General features: G+C 37.0%; 1 protein-coding gene across 1 annotated transcript in view; it reads left to right on the top strand.

The window, feature by feature from the left end:
* The first annotated feature begins 609 nt into the window (after window positions 1-609).
* NUP107 (nucleoporin 107) overlaps window positions 610-19,401 on the top strand; it is a 29,401-nt gene continuing 10,609 nt past the window's right edge. Inside the window, exons 1-17 of the mRNA XM_060777485.2 lie at window positions 610-687; window positions 3,910-3,969; window positions 4,801-4,887; window positions 5,177-5,292; window positions 7,713-7,845; window positions 8,221-8,324; window positions 9,642-9,766; window positions 11,468-11,516; window positions 11,924-11,995; window positions 13,863-13,951; window positions 14,763-14,841; window positions 15,818-15,931; window positions 16,263-16,353; window positions 16,690-16,766; window positions 17,914-17,973; window positions 18,777-18,922; window positions 19,014-19,062. Coding sequence (XP_060633468.2) covers window positions 3,912-3,969; window positions 4,801-4,887; window positions 5,177-5,292; window positions 7,713-7,845; window positions 8,221-8,324; window positions 9,642-9,766; window positions 11,468-11,516; window positions 11,924-11,995; window positions 13,863-13,951; window positions 14,763-14,841; window positions 15,818-15,931; window positions 16,263-16,353; window positions 16,690-16,766; window positions 17,914-17,973; window positions 18,777-18,922; window positions 19,014-19,062 — 1,449 coding nt within the window. The 5' untranslated portion in view covers window positions 610-687; window positions 3,910-3,911. The remainder of the gene's footprint in view (window positions 688-3,909; window positions 3,970-4,800; window positions 4,888-5,176; window positions 5,293-7,712; window positions 7,846-8,220; window positions 8,325-9,641; window positions 9,767-11,467; window positions 11,517-11,923; window positions 11,996-13,862; window positions 13,952-14,762; window positions 14,842-15,817; window positions 15,932-16,262; window positions 16,354-16,689; window positions 16,767-17,913; window positions 17,974-18,776; window positions 18,923-19,013; window positions 19,063-19,401) is intronic.

A 19,401-nucleotide genomic window follows, 5' to 3' on the forward strand; every position in this document is an offset into this window, starting at 1 on the left:
TAAGCTGCACCGAGTCCCTTGGGGAGATGGTAGCGGGGTATAAATAAAGTTTTATTATTATTAAATGCCAAAAAAGGGGCACTGAATCTGCCCATCAGTTGTCAAATAGCGGCTTTTCTGGCACCTTTAACCTGCAATCTCTCATCAGGGCCCTTCCACACAGCCATAAAACCCAGAATATCAAGGCTGAAAATCCCACAATATCTGCTTTGAACTGGGTTTTCTGAGGGCCCTTTAACACAGAATATCAAGGCAAAATAACCCCCAATATCTGCTTTGAACTGAAATGCATGGCAGTGTGGACTCAGACAACCCAGTTCAAAGCAGATATTGTGGAATTTTCTGCCTTGATATTCTGGGATTTATGGTTGTGCGGAAGGGCCCTGAGTCCACGCTGCCATATATTCCAGTTCCAAGCAGATACTGCGGGGTTTGATTGAGCTGTCAGGAAGGGGCCCCAAACTTCCTTCCAGCGATGGAAAACTTTCCCGCCACGCCCAAAGCGGTGGGGGCTAGGCGGTCTTCCTCGCCTGCAGGGGGCGCCATGTGTACATCTCCATGGAGCTATTCCCTTGTCTCGGGAGAGAGCCTCCTGCCCTCATCCGGGTCCTGAGTTTCACTTCCGCTTCCGGCGGGCGGGAAGTCTCAAGCAACAAGCGGCAGCCGGCACTCGGCTGTGGAGAGCAGGTGAGTATGGCGGAAGGTCTATAGGCGAGTCAAAGGCTGGAGGGGAGGCGTGAGCATTGGGTTGAGAGGTGAGGCCCTCCCGCCTTCTATAGTTCAGCAGCCGAGGAAGAAATGGCCTCAGGCATGTCCTTCGCCTCAGCAAAGCAGCCAAGGCCTCTTCTCTTTTCTTTCCCGCCGCTTCAGCTTCAAGATTCGGCCTTTCTCCAGGTGTTTTGGACTTCAACTCCCACAATTCTTAACAGCCTCGGGCCCCTTGGTTTTCCCCCTCAGCCGGGGATTGGAAAGCAGAAGGTGTCACTGTCTCAGTCACTCACTTGGGGATTCTGAAGTCTTGAATTTCAGATAAGGGATGCTCGAGCATTGAGCCTCTCGGAAGTGCCCGTTCGCTTTCACACTGCACTGCTTGGATGGCAATTTAATCACCTTTTCTCTGGGATATACAGTTTTGTGAGGGACGTAGGATTGTCTCTATTATGGGGAAGGTGAAAGAGACAGCCCCACAAAAGATAGGTAACATTAGCTATGTTAGGAATTCTCAATTATTTCACTGTAGCTAAAAACGATTAACCTCCCCCAGTCCAGTAAACATGTATTTGAATTTAGAATAATAGAATCAAAGAGAGTTGGAAGAGACCTCATGGGCATTCCTGATAGATGGCCATCCAGCCTCTGTTTAAAAACTTCCAAAGAAGGAGCCTCCACCACACTCCGGGGCAGAGAGTTCCACTGCTGAACGGCTCTCACAGTCAGGAAGTTCTTCCTCATGTTTAGATGGAATCTCCTTTCTTGTAGTTTGAAGCCATTGTTCCCCATCCTAGTCTCCAGGGAAGCAGAAAACAAGCTTGCTCCCCCCTCCCTGTGACTTCCTCTCACATATTTATACATGGCTATCATATCTCCTCTCAGCCTTCTCTTCTTTAGGCTAAACATGCCCAGCTCCTTAAGGTGCTCCTCATAGGGCTTGTTCTCCAGACCCTCAATCATTTTAGTCATCCTCCTTGGGACACATTCCAGCTTCTCAACATCTCTCTTCAATTGTGGTGCCCAGAATTGGACACACTGTTCCAGGTGTGGTCTAACCAAGGTGGAATAGAGGGGTAGCATTACTTCCCTAGATCTAGACACTGTGCTCCCCCTTTCTTGAAACAGTGGGCTGTTAAATGGGGCTTACTCCCAGCTAAGTATGTATATTTTATTATTTATTTACTGTATTTTCACCCAGGCCTTCTCAACCCCGTAAGGGACTCAAGGTAGCTTATATATATAGGCAACAATTAGATGCCAAAAACACACATAATAAAAAAATAAGCATTAAAAAAACCAAAATCCATGGGTGCTCACATCCCATCATACACAACGGCATAGTAAAATTGTGGCCTTTGTATGTATTGGCAAATTGAAGGTTTGGTTTTTGGATTTCAAAAAAATGTTTTCAAACCATGGATGATTGAATCTGTGGTTGGGCGACTGCAGGAAAAATCAGTTGCCTGAGGTGTTCCTCTCATTCCTTCATAGAGAATTAACCTTAGTAGGTACTTTGGAATATTACTGTGACTGGCAGATGTTCTTCACACTGTTCTCATTCATTCACACTGTTCCTTGGAATATTACTGTGACTGACATGTTCTTTACACTGTTCTCATTCATTCACACTGTTCCTTGGAATATTACTGTGACTGACAGATGTTCTTTACATTGTTCTCATTCATTCACACTATTCTTTGGAATATTGGAATAACTGGTATGTTCTTTATACTATAGCCATTCATTCATTCATACCATTCCACAGGAATATTACTGTGACTAACAAGTATTCTTTACACTGTTCTCATTCATTCACTCACCCTGTTCCTTGGAATGTTATGTGACTGACAGGTGTGCTTTTACAGTATCTATTCATTCATTCTCACCGTTCCTTGGAATATTAGTGTGGCTGACAGCTGTTTCTCACATTATTCTCATTAATTTATTCCCCTTTTCTTCCCACAACTTGAAAGTGTTATTCTTTTGGACCCCAATAGCCAGGTTCCTTCAGATAGAATGGTCAATAGGGACTAGACTTTAAAAATTGAAAATTTTCCAAGTTTGGCTCTCTTAGAGATCAATGGTTTTCAAAAAGTGGAGTGTGTGTATGTGCTTGCATATGCAAGTGCAACAAGTCTGATAAACTTACTTTGGCTTCCGGCCTGATTTGGTTTTTTCCCCCCATCTTGCATCAGTCCAGAAATCTATGAAGGCCTTCATCCTCAAATCTTTCTCTGGGTGCCTTGCCATCTGAACACAATGAGAAGGAGTATCTTTTCAATAGCGGCACTTCACTGCTAGATTTTCTCTCTAGAGCAGGCCTGCCTGGGTACCCATGTTAATTGTCATGTTACTGGTGCTGTACAAGCATACTGGTACTAAGCAAACTAATTCTGCTTTTGCAGGCTTTCTAGAACTTGTAATGTAGGATTCTGAACTTTCAATCAGACTTTATTTTTGCAATCTGTTTCATTGTACTATTCTTATTTTATTTTATTCTGGTTTGTATTCCTTATGTTTTCATAATAAGGAGGACTGGGATACTCTAGACCAGTGTTTTTCAACCTGTGGGTCCCCAGATATTTTGGCCTTCAACTCCCAGAATCCTAACAGCTGGTAAACTAGCTGGGATTTCTGGGAGTTGTTGGCCAAAACACCTGGGGACCCACAATAATGCCATTGGAATGCTGGCTGACTTACTTGTGCCCCATGGCCATCATGGTACACTTTAAAGAACAACTAAAACAGCCATTGTTCATCTATTTTAATTGTTTTACTACGTCAGATGTTTTAATGTTAATTATGTTTTAATGTACTTTGTTTTATGTGTTTATTTGTATCATGTTTTTCATTTTTGATGTTTAATTTTCTTCATTAATTGCATTCTTCAGACAATTAGTTCACTATTGTTATTTTGTATCATGTCATATTGCCTTGATGTATTTGTACTTGTTTGAAAGTTTGCCTTTTTGTGTGTGTAAACCGCCCTGAGTCCTCTTGGAAAAAGAGGACAGTCTAGAAGTGTTTTATTATTACTATATTATTCATAGCTACAAGCAATTCTTCTCTTAATGAAAAAGAGACAAAGCTAAGAATTGCGTTTCTCCGAACTCTTCCTGCTTGATTGCTCATTCAATAGAAACAGAGAAGGATACATTGCAATACAAATTAGTTTCATTGATTCTTTTCCCTTTCCAGAAATGTCTGAAGAAATAACTCAGCCAGTTCGGAAGCAGAGTTCGCAAAAAAAAGTTTCGAGTATCCTTTTTTGAGGCCTATTAGAATGGTCTCAATGTTTGCATTTCTTCCCGAATTCTCATAAATTATGTTTGTTTGGTTTTTAATTTTTTTTTTTATGTTGACACTGGTCATGGTATTACATATTTAACATAAATTAAAATACATTTTTTCCCTTTCTTGGGGACCTTGTGATCTCATTTTCATCAAAAGAATTAAGTAAGGAAATGGCTAGGAGTCTCAGAAAATACAGTAAACACTTTGTTTTTATTTCTTTTTTGTCACTTGAAGAAAATGACTAACCGTGCCAACCAGTGCATATTTAAACAAGGACTCTGTTTTCTTACCAGAAGACAACAGTATTTTTTTTCAAATAAGCTTTTAGTAATTACCAACTAATTATTGATGAAGGAATTTTCTATTGGCTTTGTGGTGTCATGTCGTTATTAGTGTTTTTAAGATATCCTTAATTTAATTGTGTTTAAATAATAGTAAAAGTTTTTTTATGTGTTCATTTTATATATGTATAAGTTGGATTACGTTTTTGGAATTTCTTCACAACCAGGTTCATAGCATGAGAAAGAGGTTTAAATTGTATCTCCAACTTTCTATTTTTAAATCAGTTCTCCCACCCAGTTTGTGTAATTTGGATTTTAAAAAAAAGCACTCCTCTCACCTAGTTTATCCCAAGACTTTTTGGAAAAGGTGGGTTTGCGGAAAGCATTTAAATAAAAAAGAGAAAGAAAAAGGTGGGCATACCTAGATGGTCTTCATCTGTAACAGCCACAGGCATCTGGAAAATGAGTCAGAATATATACTTTTTTTTTTCTTAACTGGATTCCCTTTTCTTAGTCCTTGCTTCCCTGGATGACAGTTTAAGTGGTATGACAACAAGAGGACCGACAATTCCCAGGACTCCAGGATTATTTCCTCACTCCTGTATGTTCCTTTGCACTTTATGCTTTTTTACAAACAATTCAAATGCTTTTTTAATTGTAGGAATTTTAGTAATACACTAAATATTTGTATCTAGTATGTTTTCCCTCACACAGTACTGTCAAAATTCCGTTAAGAGAGTATCTTTAAGGTAGAGTTTTAGCACAAAAAAACAGCTACTTACAGCACTTTCTGTGATGCAACTTCATAAACTGATTACTCTCACTAGAAAGCTTAATGTTTTGCGACCTATTCCTATTAATCTTTGGAAAAATACTATATTTTTCCCCAGTTACTCCACACAGTCGAAGTTCCATGAGGCAACCAAACATGTCTGCCATTCTGGGCCCAGAAGGAAGATCTCCTTATCTTATGCATACTCCTGGGCATCTTGGAAATCTATCTGTGGTAAGAACACACTAAGTCGGAATGTGCTGCATGGAGTGCATTTGACAGTTGTGTTTTCCTTGTGCTCCACGAAAGAGATATTGATTCTTTGGCAAACGTCTAGCCACATCCTTCAGTAGAATTCAATGGCAAACTGTTCTGCAGAACCCTAGGATTCTGCAAAAGCATTGTGGGAGTTCCTTTACCAAAGTAAATATTTGTGGTTATATATAATATTTTCTTCTACCAAAATAAAGGACTATGGTTATATTTAAAATGTTTTCTCTTTATTTCCAAATGTACTACATTATACAAAATACTCAGGCAATTGGAGTAGATGAAAGAAGGAAGAACTTTGTGGGTTCACAATGCTTAGGGACATAGTTGGGGTTCTGTGGTGATGGTGGGGAGGAATTCGATGACTACAAAAGTCTGGGAACCGCTTTTCGGTGACTTTATTCTGGCCCAAATATACCAACCAGAGGGCCTAGAGAGGGAAATATTTGTGGGCCTCTCTAGGTCTTCCACTGCAGTTCTGTGGTATGCCTCTGACCCAAGTATTGTGTAAATACAGAGTTTGCTATTAGTTTTCTGGTGTTAACTTTCCCCCAGTTTAGAAAAACAGTATTAAATTTATAATATTTATAATATTTAGAGATCAGTTAGTAATTAATAGTTTGAAGAACCAGAATTACCTGCTCTTGCATGTTGATAAAGAGTGCTTTAATGCCTGGAGACTACAGAGACTGAAAAGTGCTCTGCCATTGTGAAATTATGACATCACTGATGTGTTACTGTAGTTATTGCTAGTGAAGCAACTGTTCTTGAGTAGTTCTTTACTGCGTTTCTGCTTTCACCTTAAAAGCAGCAAAGTTGGTTGTTGTGAGGATGGAAGATGTAGAGTTTGTTTGTTTGTTTGTTTACAATATTTATATGCTGCCCTTCTCACCCCAAAGGGGACTCAGAGAGTCTTACAAGATATATTTACATGCAATATATTATATTATTAGCATAGTACAATATCAGTATTATATATTACTATATTGTACTATGCCATTATATTGTAATATTATTAGTAATATTACATGTAATATAAAATATATAATTATAATATCATGTTATTAGTAGTAGTATTATATTGTATTATAATATTATAAATATATGTATATACAATATATATTACATTATATTATATTATTAGCATAGCACAGGAGACAAGTTGGAACTGTCATCTGGCCCCCTCTCTTCACTCTGGCCCAGAGCAGCAGGTGGTGCTGGGGGGAGGGGTTGACTAATGACATATACAGGAGACAAGGTGGAGCTGTCCCCTGCCCCCCCCCCCCCCCTCACAAATAGAGTCTATTTGTACTCTTGCTAATGTTGACAGATTTTCTGTCATTTTGCATGCTCTAACATCTTATATTGACACTGCAGTCCTTTCAACAATGAGCTATGTGGTATTTTCTTCTTAAAGATTTTAAGGGCTTCTCTCGCCATCCTATGAACCAAAATGTGTTTTTAAGGTTCATTTTACTGGGGTTTTTTTTTTTTCATTTCTATGAACACAAGTTGATGGGCAGCCACATCATTTTATGGTGACAGTCAGTGAATGTAAAATATTAAAAATTGTGGGCATGGAGCAACTCTTTTACCTATCCAATATATTCTCATGGACCCTAGGAATTTGGTGTAGAGAAGCAAGCTCTAATGATCCAAGAATAAGGGTTTCTATATTTGAAGGAACAGAAAAGCTAACATGAACTTTTAAGTGATGAAGGCCAGACCCCCAGAGCTGAGCCTTGAAATAGAACAGAATTCATTTTGGCCACTGCCACTATTCCCATAGACATTGTCTCTCTTCTGATTCTGTCTCTTAATTCTCTAACCCAGGAGTTGGGGGATTATCTCAGCAGCAAAACTGACTTTGTTCCTAAAATAGAGGAGACAGGAGGAAATGCCCTCCTCCTGACCCAACGCCTATATCACATGACACTTTCTGTGGCTCTTCTTCCTTTCCAATCTAGCAATCTTTCCTGTCTAGAAAGTACACCCTGCCTTGTTGTTCTTACAGTTCATGTTACTCCTAGGCATGTCTAGGGTGTGTGAGGGAGTGCCTATTTTACCATGACCACCATATTTTATTAGGATGACTTTAACAAACATTTAAAGGTTATTTGGGTGCATCTGTAGAATTAATACAGCTTGACATCACTTTAACTATCATGGTCCAATGCTATGAAATTTGCAGAGTTGGAAGTTTGGTGAAAAAGAAGGCTGAAGACGTTGTGAAACTACAGCTCCCATGATTCCAGGCAGTTAAAGTGATGTGAGATCACATAAGTTCTACAGTACAGATGCACCCTTTTTTACTCAACAAAAATGGACAAATATATTATTATACTATTAAACCAGGCTTTATTTTCTGTGTTGTAATTGTTTAGTTAGACGACAGCGACTGGACAACTGCACTCACACCTCCGCACTCAGTGATGTTCACAAATTTAGAGTACAGTGCAGCAGAAGATGTCACTAAGAGTGTTGTTCTGTTGAATGAGGATGATCCTGGGGAAGCAGGTAAAAGTGTACTTTCCCCCTTTATGACTTCTTTACGTATATGTTTGACAGAGCTTTGGTGAGACAGTAGTGCAGGGTTATTTTGTTTTGATACAGTGATTTGGATTTATTATGAGTGAATAACTTCAGAACTACAATGTCAAGTGTCTACATGCTAAAATTTCTTTGCCATGTGTCAGTCATCCTATGAAGATATTCATGTTACTTTCCTTAAAAACCGTTTTGCAAAATACCTTCTTACAAAATGTACTTTGAAACAAAGTACTAGTGTGTACTGTTCTTAGAAGGCATAATTTAGGTGTTAACTTGATACAAGCTAGAATGGTTTAAAATCGAGCTGTTCTAATGTGTACCTTTTTTCTTATCTGACTCCAGCTACTAGGAGCATGTACTCCGATTTTCTGAATTCTTTGTTAAAGCACACCTCAAATACCGTTTTTGAACTTACAGATGAATATGAAGATACTTGCAATAACCAGGTATTTTCTGTTTTATTTTTATTTATTCCATCATTGCTGAAGAAATTTTCTGTCAGTGAAGAAACATAGAATTTGTGTAGCAAACGTGCCAGCCATTAAACATTTACTATACCTATTTGGTATTTTTGGCTGTTAAATGACATATTAAGCACTGAATGCTCAATGTCAATGCAATTTCTCTTTAATTACACAGTCCTACCAAAATAAATATTGGTGTCTTGGTTTTTGCTGGGATTATTTGAGGCGCTGATTCAGAAAATTGCATGGGGTAGACCACATCAGCTCTACTTTCTAAGATATGGTGTGTTGAATAACTTGAAAGTTTATATCATAAAGCTGTGCTTTTGGTGTGAAATAAGTGCATTCTTTTAATATGTTCCTTTCATGTTTAAAATATATTGATTTAAACACTACATTCAAATAACCTGATTTTTTATGGACATTCAGAGTGAATAGTGGTGTATGTATGGCATATTTTTGTATCTCAAATGCTGCCATTTTTGGAAACAGTAGGTCAAATATACCCAGAAACAGGGCTAACATTTCAGGTGTGTTGGTCAATATTATTTCTGCCTTTTATTAATGTCTTGTTAACAGTAGCTTTTCTATTTCTCTTTTTTATTTCACCTTTGATTATAAATTATTTGGGTCAAGAATGTACATGTCTCTTGGCCATCTGTCGGGGGTGATTTGAATGCAATATTCCTGCTTCTTGGCAGGAGGTTAGACTGGATGGCCCATGAGGTCTCTTCCAACTCTTTGATTCTATGATTGCCTTTATGCTGTGAAGAAAAGAACGTCAGTCTCGAAGCATCCTGGGGCCAATTTTTGTCCTCTGGAGATTTGGACGCTGCACCGCCTCAAAATCTCCAGAACTGGAAGTGACTAGAAGCCCATTTCCATTTTTGTAAAAACACAGACACCTTTTGTTAAACAAGGCAAAGAGAGGGATGCACCTTATTTTAAAGGATAATTGCCTCCCTGGAAAATTCTAATAGAAGCAGGGTTTTTTTTCCACGCTGAATCTTTTTTTAGCGAAGTGGGATGGACTGGGGCTGCAGAATATGTTTAGTATGTGAGCAAGAGTGTATCTTGCCGGATTCACAATTTCTCTCTAGAAAAAGATGGCACAGAGTGAAACACCCTAATAACGTCGCTCCGTGAGTTACTTACTAAGATCTTCTAAAACTAAACAATTTCTCTCTAAGTCCTGGTATACTTACATATGTATATACACATACTGTTTTATAGATGATCAAGTTTTATGCATTAAATGGAAAAGTAAAATGAAAAATAAACGTGTTGTTTTAATGTCAGGTTAACATTCTTCAAAAATTAGTGAACCGAGCAGCTCCTGGACAGAAGTTTTTAAAAACTGCCAGTGTGTTGTGGCTTCTCAAGCAGGAGATGGTAACGTGGAGACTGTTGTCCTCAATTTACAGGTAACCCTCCCCAAAGACTGCTTGTTTTTTTCCACAGCTCATTAGTTAAGCACATTCTGGTCTTCTAGATTTCAGATCTAGACACTTCAAAGTAGATTTTGTTGCTTCTATATATCATATATGTTTTACATATTATAAGACAGCACTCAATGTATGTGGAAAATAAGAAACTAGGCTTTTTTCTATGTTAGAAAAGTATGCACGTTTTTAAAAAGCTTTTTATACACTTGTAATACTGTCCTATTTGTGTTTACTTTAGAGGCACCTCACCATGTTCAGTAGGATATTGTAGCAATGGGCCTTCAAGTTGTTTTCAACATAGATTCGTCTTAGGGTCGCTGTATCATGGGGTTTTTTTCGCAATATTAATTCAAAGGGGTTTACTCTCTTTGAGGCTGAGACAATATGACATGCTTTGGTGCACCCAATGTCTGAGAAGGGATGCCAACACTAAAACACTACACCACACTGGTTCTCTTTGTAATCCATATAAGTGAAGCTTAAATATCCATCTTTTATATCCATGCTTAAGAGGTTATTAACTTGACTAGAAAGTTGTTATTAAATAAAAATTCAGTATAAAAATGTCTGTAACTGATGTTTGTATAATAGCATTAAAAATGGCAACATTTTTTCAACTAACCCACATATTCTGTGTGTGTGTGTGTGTGTGTGTGTATGTGTGTGTGTGTATATATATATATATATATATATATATATATAAGTTGAAGTATGTATGTTCGTCAGCTGCTTGTACCACATAGGCTGTTGCCATAGAAACATCGTGAGATAGGCCCTCTCAGAGCTGGGCAAGGGAGAAAGTAGGTGGGCAATAGTCGCAACAAGACCTGGCCAATACTGGGTGTATGTGCTAGTTTGGTAACATTGTTAACAAGTTGTTTAATTTTCAAGAGCTGAGCAATATCTATAAAATAAAATAAATATAGCTCCAATAACATAATACTATGAGATAAAATTATTTAATTCCAGGTGCAGAAATACTATTCAGATCAAAACATCTTATTATTTTAAAGTTGAAATGTATTATCTGTGGCCATAGTAAGTAATGAAAGGAGTAGTTATCCACAATATCTAGAATATCCTCTCCTTTGTTTTAAAGATATCCAGGCTCTTCCCTTGATTTGCTAGAGTTAGAGTGGGACCTGTCTTTCCAGAAATCTGGGCTCAAGCTCCAATCACCTTGGACTATTGGCCATATCTACTTGGTGGCGTTGGAATCCAAGAGGGTCACAGATTATTCACCGTTGCTCAGAGAAAAGGAAGATTCACTACTTATAGAACAGTCAACATCTCCCTATCCTGTTATGTGTTTTTATTTGTATAGTTGGCGTGAGCATGCTATTGCCATTCTTAAAAAATTCAAGTGAAATGTAGTTTCATATGGCGAAAAACCATATTAAACTACAGTATGACTTTCAATTCTTAGTGGAATTTGTAGGAAAAATAATTTACAAGACAGTGTGGGACTGTATGTGAACATGTACAGAGACCTTTCAATTAATATAACATTGTATATGTATAGATAGGATGAAGAGGAAACAAAGCTATGAGGTTCTCTTGTACATAAACGTGTAGTGTGACTCTGAGAATCAATCTCCAAATATTTTCATTCGTTTTGGGGTACTAAAAATAACATTTAATGCTAATCTGCATTATTTTTTCTCACTGTTTTAAATCCAGGGATAGGATACAGTCTACTTTGGAAGATGAAACCATGTTTGATATTGCAGTAAGTTTTGTTACAGTCTTTTTTATAAAAGCATTATTAAATACACAAATAAGTGTTTTACTGTTTAAAATGTAATGCAGCCTAGATATGAAGCTATGGAATGAAATGCTTAAGATAACCTTGAAACTGTCAAATATTACTTAAAAGTCCAAAATATTTTAAGTAGAGCATTGTTCCAACAAATTCCCACTGCAACCCCCATCATATACATGTACTGGAATCGACTTTATAAAGTCTTCTCATCCTCTGGAGGAGACTCAGAGAGGAGGCCATGGGGGAAAATGGGAATTCACTTTTTTTATAGATCCTGTTCCACTGGATGCAACCAAGAGAAAAAAGAAAAGAAAATCGCTTATCTGAAAAAAACTGTTGACCCCTCATATGAAGATGAATGTGTTGTTCCCTAGGTTATAAATGCCAGTGAAAAGACTGCTGTAAACAACCTGTTTCAGAGGGATTCATTGGTTCGACAAAGCCAGGTATGATTTAAAAGAATGCTTTTTAAAGGTTTCAACTACAAATCTAAATGCACTTTTTTAATGCATCCACTTCACCAAATAGAACCTGCTTCTAATTAAACATGCATTAGATCTGAGCAAATTGGCAAACTTTATTAGTTCAATTAGGAAGTTGTCTGATTGCCTTTTGGAAGACAAAGGTTTTTGAATTTTTCCTAATGTAGAGAATGAAAGCAAAATAGAATTGTAATAAGATTTAAAATATTTATCTTAAAATATTTAAAATAGGAAAATGTAAACCTGTGACAGACATTATATTCATTTATAACAGGTGAGAAGTACTTAAATATTAAGGTTATTAAAAATAGAAAGGTAGAAATTAAGTAATACCAACAAATAAGTTGAAATCAACAGTTAACGAATGGAAGCTTATAGATTCGTTAAGTAGGTGTTGGTTTACAATGTGTATAGGTTGTGTATTGTAGAGAAAGGTTTGTTGGTTACTTTTGTTTATGATTAAAAGTTCTTTTTGTGATAGATTTAATTTCATTCCATATCATGTTGAAGTAAAATGGTTTACCAAAAAACTCTAAACTTAAAAACAGGACTTCACTGTTTGTGCGTTTCGAGAAAATGTTCCTAAATTGCCGTTCATTTTGAAAAACGCCTCGGCTGAAGGCAATGAGAACCTTCAAAACTGATGCTTTTATTTCCTCTGATACTTATTTCTTGAGTAAACAGATATTAAATCACAGTTTTCTCACTCTTCTTACCACCTGTATAACTGCCAATAAGCACATCTCTTGGGCCCCTTCTATACTGCCATATAATCCAGATTATCAAAGCAGATAAGCAGAGTTTCTGGTGAAAGTTACTTGAGGAGGTAAGGGAAGCATCTAAGGCCCCTTCTACACTGCCATATAAAATCCAAATTATCTGCTTTGAACTGGATTATATGGCAGTGTAGACTCAGATTATCCAGTTCAAAGCAGATAATGTTGATTATCATTTTTCAATGTTTGAGGTACTCTCTCCTCTCCTATGCAATATCTGAAGTGGTACAGATATGTTATGACTCCTGAAGAGTTCTGGAATAGAGCGGTGTGGCCATCCCTCCCCTCCTTCCCATTCCAATCTCTGGTGTAGATATTAAAAGACAGAACCTGGTAGGGATCTTGAACACAAATATCTGGAGTAAAACAGATATCTATGTTGGAACCAGCCCTACAATGAAAAGGAAAACTGTATTTCACAAATACATGTTTCTAAAAACCATCCCACAGATTACGTCTAAAAAGAAGCCGTGCACATTGATTTCATAAAGCTAAGAGAATAATGAAATAATCACCAAACTATCACTTCCTTACCCCACTAGTTTGAAATAATCTCGGGAGGTTCTTTTGATTTCAAAAGAATCTTAGCTTTGCTTCATATTGAAACAAATGGATGATTGCTCTTAGAACACTTTGTAATGTTGAAGGTGGAATCTGACTTAGGTTGCAGGTGCAAAACACATTTGTTGTGTGCCTTCCAGTAATTTCTGACTTACAGTGACCCTGAGATGAACTTACTATGTTTTTTTTTTACTGGGTTAAGTGTATGTGACTTACCTAAGGCCACCCAGTAGGTTTCCATGACCAAGCCGGGAATCAAACCCTGGTCTCCAGGGTTGCAAGACAATGCTAAAACTATATCCAATGCTAAAACAAGTACACCATGCTGGCTCTTCCAGAACACATACTTGGGCGAATATACTGTTGAATATACATAGTGGAAATTTACCTAATTGTGCCTGATATTTAAATTTCCCATAATAAAAGGTAGGGTGGAAACCGGAAAGTGGCTTTTTTTTATTTTGTGTAATTTTTGTGTTTAATTTAATTTTCAGTTGGTGGTTGACTGGCTGGAGAGTATTGCCAAGGATGAAATTGGAGATTTTTCTGATAATATTGAATTTTACGCAAAGTCTGTTTATTGGTAAGTTAATTACAAACTGATGAATGCTCATTTTTGTTATCTGCTGGTACTTGGTATCACATTATACATAAACATTTTAAAAAACTGTTTTTCAAAGTTTTTGCTAGATCCCCATACCTGTGCCTGCCTCTTTTCTATATATTCAGCCAATGTTGTGATTTCTAGAGTACATTACTTTTTGAAAAGGAATTTTATTTCTTTTGGCTTTTCATTCATAACAGATATTTTGATATTGCAAATTTAAACTCATAAGCTGACTTTTTGAAAGTTTGACTTCAGGAAAATCTTACAGCACTGATTTGGATATACAGCAGAAATCAAAATTTTGTGTTTCATAGCAAGCCAGTATGGAATGTTTTATCATCCAGTTATCCCATTTTTCTTATATCAGGCCTGCTGTAATTTGTTTGCATGTTTTGGGATGTGTTGGCCATCATAATCAGGTATAGCTTATAGGGTTGGCACTGCATCTGAAGCTGCCTGCCACTTTGGTCAATAGAAAGGTCCTTTCAGCTGACCTCAGAAATCTTGGGACAGAACTGAGATAGTTTCAGGTATTAGCAGCAGAATGAGCAGATGTAGGAAGCCTGCTTAAAGCTGTTCTTCCAAGTGTTGCTTGAATTGAGATTTCTTAAGGTAAAGTGAAGAGTGCTCATCAAAGACACTGTGTTCATATATATTGTTCAGTGAGTTTAAAGCTGCCCTGGAGATTATTTAATCCAAAATACATCAGTACATAATAGTTTTGATAACAGAATATTTAATTTGGTAACCACTGCTGTTGAAATATTAATGTGCCTTGTGTTTTCAGGGAGAATACTTTGCACATCTTGAAGCAGCGACAATTAAACACATTTGCTGGGAGCTCACGACCACTGGTGACTGAATTAGTAAGTGTATTTCACAGATTCCAGATCGTAAATATTTGCACAAAAATGAAGAAACTGTTATAAATTTCTGCTATTTGATTAAACTTCCTCAATAATTTATGATGTATATATTTTTTTTAAAAATGAAGAAGTGTTGCTTCTATTTGACTATACTTGTTTAGACTCCCATGTTCCAATATGGGGCACTTCCACATTGCCCTTTATCCCAGGATCGGATCCCAGATTATCTGCTTTCAACTGGAATATATGAGTCCCCACTGCCAGATAACCTAGGCTAAATATAATCTGGGATCGGATCCTGGGATAAAGGGCAGTGCGGAAGGGCCCACAGTTGATGCATAGGCAGTATTTGCCTGTACAACAGTTCTTACTTAGAGTTTGGCAATTAATTGGTCATTATATAAATAAATGAATTACTGTTATAAAACGCTTTTTGAAATGGGATACACTGTAACTTCTTACACTGTTAGAATGTACAACATGTAAATATAAACAAAATTATTTCCTTTTGTTTAGAACCTTTAAGATCAGCTTACTGTTGTTGTTGGTTTTTGGTTTGTTTTTTTAAAGAGAGAATGATAGCAACTATTAAAAATAACCCAGTTGTAATATTTAGAGAAGCCAGTTCTTTGAACGATATGGAGTCATGGGACATTTTATATTTGACCATGATGAAGTGTGTGTACCTTCATGTCGCCTGTTGACTTATGATAGCCCCATGGAATAGCAAGTCATTAATTGATATAACAAATGGCTTGGTCATCACAATTTAATCCACGGTATTAGGGCAAGATGAGCAACGAAAAGGAAGACAGAGAACAACAGTGCCAGGAATTTAAAAAAAATCACAGCAGTAGAGGGAAAGAATTTGCAATAATATTCTACTTTCAATTTCAGTTCCTTCAACTTATAGTCAGGGAAACATGTATTTCCATTATTCAAAATTATATGCACTGTCGTTTTTTCTTATATTTAGGATCCAGATGCTCCAATACGGCAGAAAAAGCCACTTGATGATTTGGATCGGGAAGATGATGCACGGTTGCTCAGATTCCTGTTCACTCTTATTAGAGCAGGAATGACAGATGAAGTAAGTCTCTAATGCCTTATAGGTTTTTTTTAATATATAAAGTTAATGCATATGTGAGCAAACTATATTCATTGGGTTTCTGTTAGTGTAACCGTGATTCGTTCAAACTGATTAAGTATTAAATCAGGATCTGAAACCATATTTTGACCCTGATTTGTTTTAACAGAAGTTCCAAGTCCTGAACATTGCAAGGGTCCAAGCTAGTTGCAGCTCTGACCATTTTGTTTAAAGGCTAAGGATGTACTGAAGCATTTTGTTACCTTGTTCTTTTAAATAATTTGAATTACTGTATTCCTCAAAATTAATCCAGCCTTCTTACTTGTTTTTAAAGGCCCAACGACTGTGCAAAAGATGTGGACAGGCTTGGAGAGCTGCAACTCTGGAAGGGTGGAAACTGTATCATGACCCTAATGTGAATGGAGGTACATATCTGAACGGTGTGTTAGTAAGATTATGTTTATACATTTATCCATCTTAAATACAAATTCCCCAAACTCTCTTCTCAAAAAATGCATTTGAAGACAGAACAATGAGTAGAGCTAATTTTTTCAAAACTTATCTAATTTGATAATTGACATTCATGATACATTTTTAAGGACATTTATAATTAAACTTTGAGGGAAGTTTTAGAAAAACTGTAATTGGATGTCTTGATAAATAGAGTACCTGTTAAATAGATAACTGATAAATAGAGTACATTCACTGTTAAATTCTGAAATGCCATCTTATCTGGTTGTACATTATATCTTTGTGCATAGGAACAGAGCTGGAGCCAGTAGAAGGCAATCCATACAGATGCATTTGGAAAATGAGTTGCTGGCGTTTGGCAGAAAAGGTAAGAAATGGACTGCAAAGAAAAGTTTTGAGCAGTTTGCTTCCTGTAGATTTATATATAATCCTGAAACATCCATAAATAGGAGTCTAGTGTCTAAATCCAGGGAAGTCATTTTAACCCTTTATTCGGCCTTGGTCAGACCACACCTGGAATACTGTGTCCAGTTCTGGGCACTGCAATTGAAGGGAGATGTTGACAAGCTGGAATGTGTCCAGAGGAGGGCGACTAAAATGATCAAAGGTCTGGAGAACAAGCCCTATGAGGAGTGGCTTAAAGATCTGGGCATGTTTAGCTTGCAGAAGAGAAGGCTGAGAGGAGATATGATGGCCATGTATAAATATGTGAGGGGAAGTCTTAGGGAGGAAGGAGCAAGCTTGCTTTCTGCTGCCCTGAAGACTAGGATGTGGAACAATGACTTCAAACTACAGGAAAGGAGATTCCACCTGAACACGAAGAATTTCCTAAATGTGAGAGCAATTCAGCAGTGGAACTCTCTGCCCTGGACTGTGGTGGAGGCTTCTTTGGAGGCTTTTGAACAGAGGCTGTGTGGCCATCTGTCGGGGGTGCTTTGAATATGATTTTCCTGCTTCTTGACAGGGGGTTGGACTGGATGGCCCACAAGGTCTCTTCCAACTCTTATGATTCTAGGTCTGAATTTCCATACTTGTCTCCACTATGCATTAATTATTCTTTCATTTCCAAAAATAAAGCTTAAAAATCAACCAGGGAACCCTTCCATCAGATAGTAGATGAATTGCTCTCAACCTTTTTTTTTGTTTTCATTAGCTAGCAGTATCAATTTGTTGGCCAGAAACACTGAAAGAAAGGAAACATCTTTTTTTTTTTTTTTTTTTACAAAATAATGGAGAAAGTTGTGCCAGCAGCCACTTCCAACTGTATGTTGGATTCTACTAGGGATAATATTTTAATGCTTTCTAAATTGAAAATTAGTATTCTGGGGAATATGGCTTGTGTGTAATGCACACACACTGCCCAATAGAGATTTATAAACACTGTGATGCTTAATGTTGTATCATCCTTTCAAAAGCTACTGATTAAAAGTAATGTATAGTACATGTCTTAAGTTTGTGCAGAACCAAGCTGTAAATGACCATAATCTGAGATGTTTTTGAACTGAATATTTTAGGAGCAGTTTGACAAGCATGAGAGAGCAATCTATGCAGCACTCTGTGGGAACCTAAAACAGGTATGAGATTTTATTAAGGCTGTGGTTCATCTGAAATAAGCATTATACAGTGGATTTAAAGACCAGAAAAACTTGAATACGAAACAGTAATATTGTTTTAGCTCATTCGGGGCTTCACAAGGAGGCCTGTAAATCTTTTCGAGGAAGACTGTATTCCTTAGTAGATTTCCTCCCTTTCCCTTCCTCCTTATAGTTAGATCTTACTGAGATTTAGCTTGGGCTTACTTTTATGATAGGTGCGGAACTGCACAAACAAGTTAGGCTAAGCTGTGTTCATGTTTTTAAAAACGGATATGTTTAGACAACACTTTAGACATAGTTCTTTTGAATTTTTAAATAATTACTTATTTTCTGAACCAATTGCTTTTACATTTAAATCTTTTTTTAAAAGGCCAGTGGAAATTATGATGAAACCAGATAACTTATCAGTCTGCATAAGCATACAACATTCTTACATATATTTTCCATGTGATTAAAGTGTCTTTGTACAGTTGTTGAATTCAGCGTAACTGGCTAGCTTCAGTTTGAAGCTAGAGACTTAAAAATTATTCTTAGCTTAAACACCATGACCCAGATTCTGATATGTTGAACCAAAAGCTCCCAGACACCTTTTTGCATCTATACATAAGAGAGACATACATAAGCCAGAGACTCACAATTGTTCCTTCTGCTTTCACTGAATCATGGCCTATCCTGACATTTAGAGACACCAAATGTGTCTGAGCTACTGTATAGCTAATTTGTTTGCTTTAATGCTACATATTCTCATAGTTTTGCTTATGTTTTTCTCCATAAACCTAAAGCTTCTTCCAGTTTGTGAGACCTGGGAAGATGCCGTCTGGGCCTATTTCAGGGTTATGGTGGATACACTTGTTGAACAGGAAATTCGTTCTTCCGTAATGGCCACAGAAGAAACAGAAGAGCCCCCTAGAGAGTATTTGGAAACCAAGTGAGTTATTATTTACAGGATAAGTAGCTATTACGCAATATTGAAATGATTCATATTAATTCAGTGTCTCAATTTTTTTACTTCTTTGAAGCTGGACTTTAGAAAAGGTATTTGAGGAACTTCAAGCTACAGACAAAAAGGTAATTTGGAGTCTGATTTGAAAGAAAGAACTTTAAAAAAAATTGTGTGTCTATTCAGAAGTAGTTCTTCAGAGTGTTGTTTTCATCTTTTATTTCTACTTGGTCATGTAATGTGTTCCCTTACGGTTCATATAGCAACCCCAGTCTTGGTGTAAATTTCACTTTGTTTTCTTTGATCTTATGGAAAAGGTCTTTTGTTCTTTTAAAAAAACAGTAATATAAGCACAGGAACTTTGAAGATTCTAGGAAGATTGATGCTGAAGGGAATGGTTTGTCTTGCCTTCACTGGCTGTATGAACTGGACTTAATTTAACTGTTTGTTTACTCAGAAATCTTTTA

Source organism: Anolis sagrei, chromosome 5 (assembly GCF_037176765.1).
Source record: "Anolis sagrei isolate rAnoSag1 chromosome 5, rAnoSag1.mat, whole genome shotgun sequence".
Taxonomy (NCBI): domain Eukaryota; kingdom Metazoa; phylum Chordata; class Lepidosauria; order Squamata; family Dactyloidae; genus Anolis; species Anolis sagrei.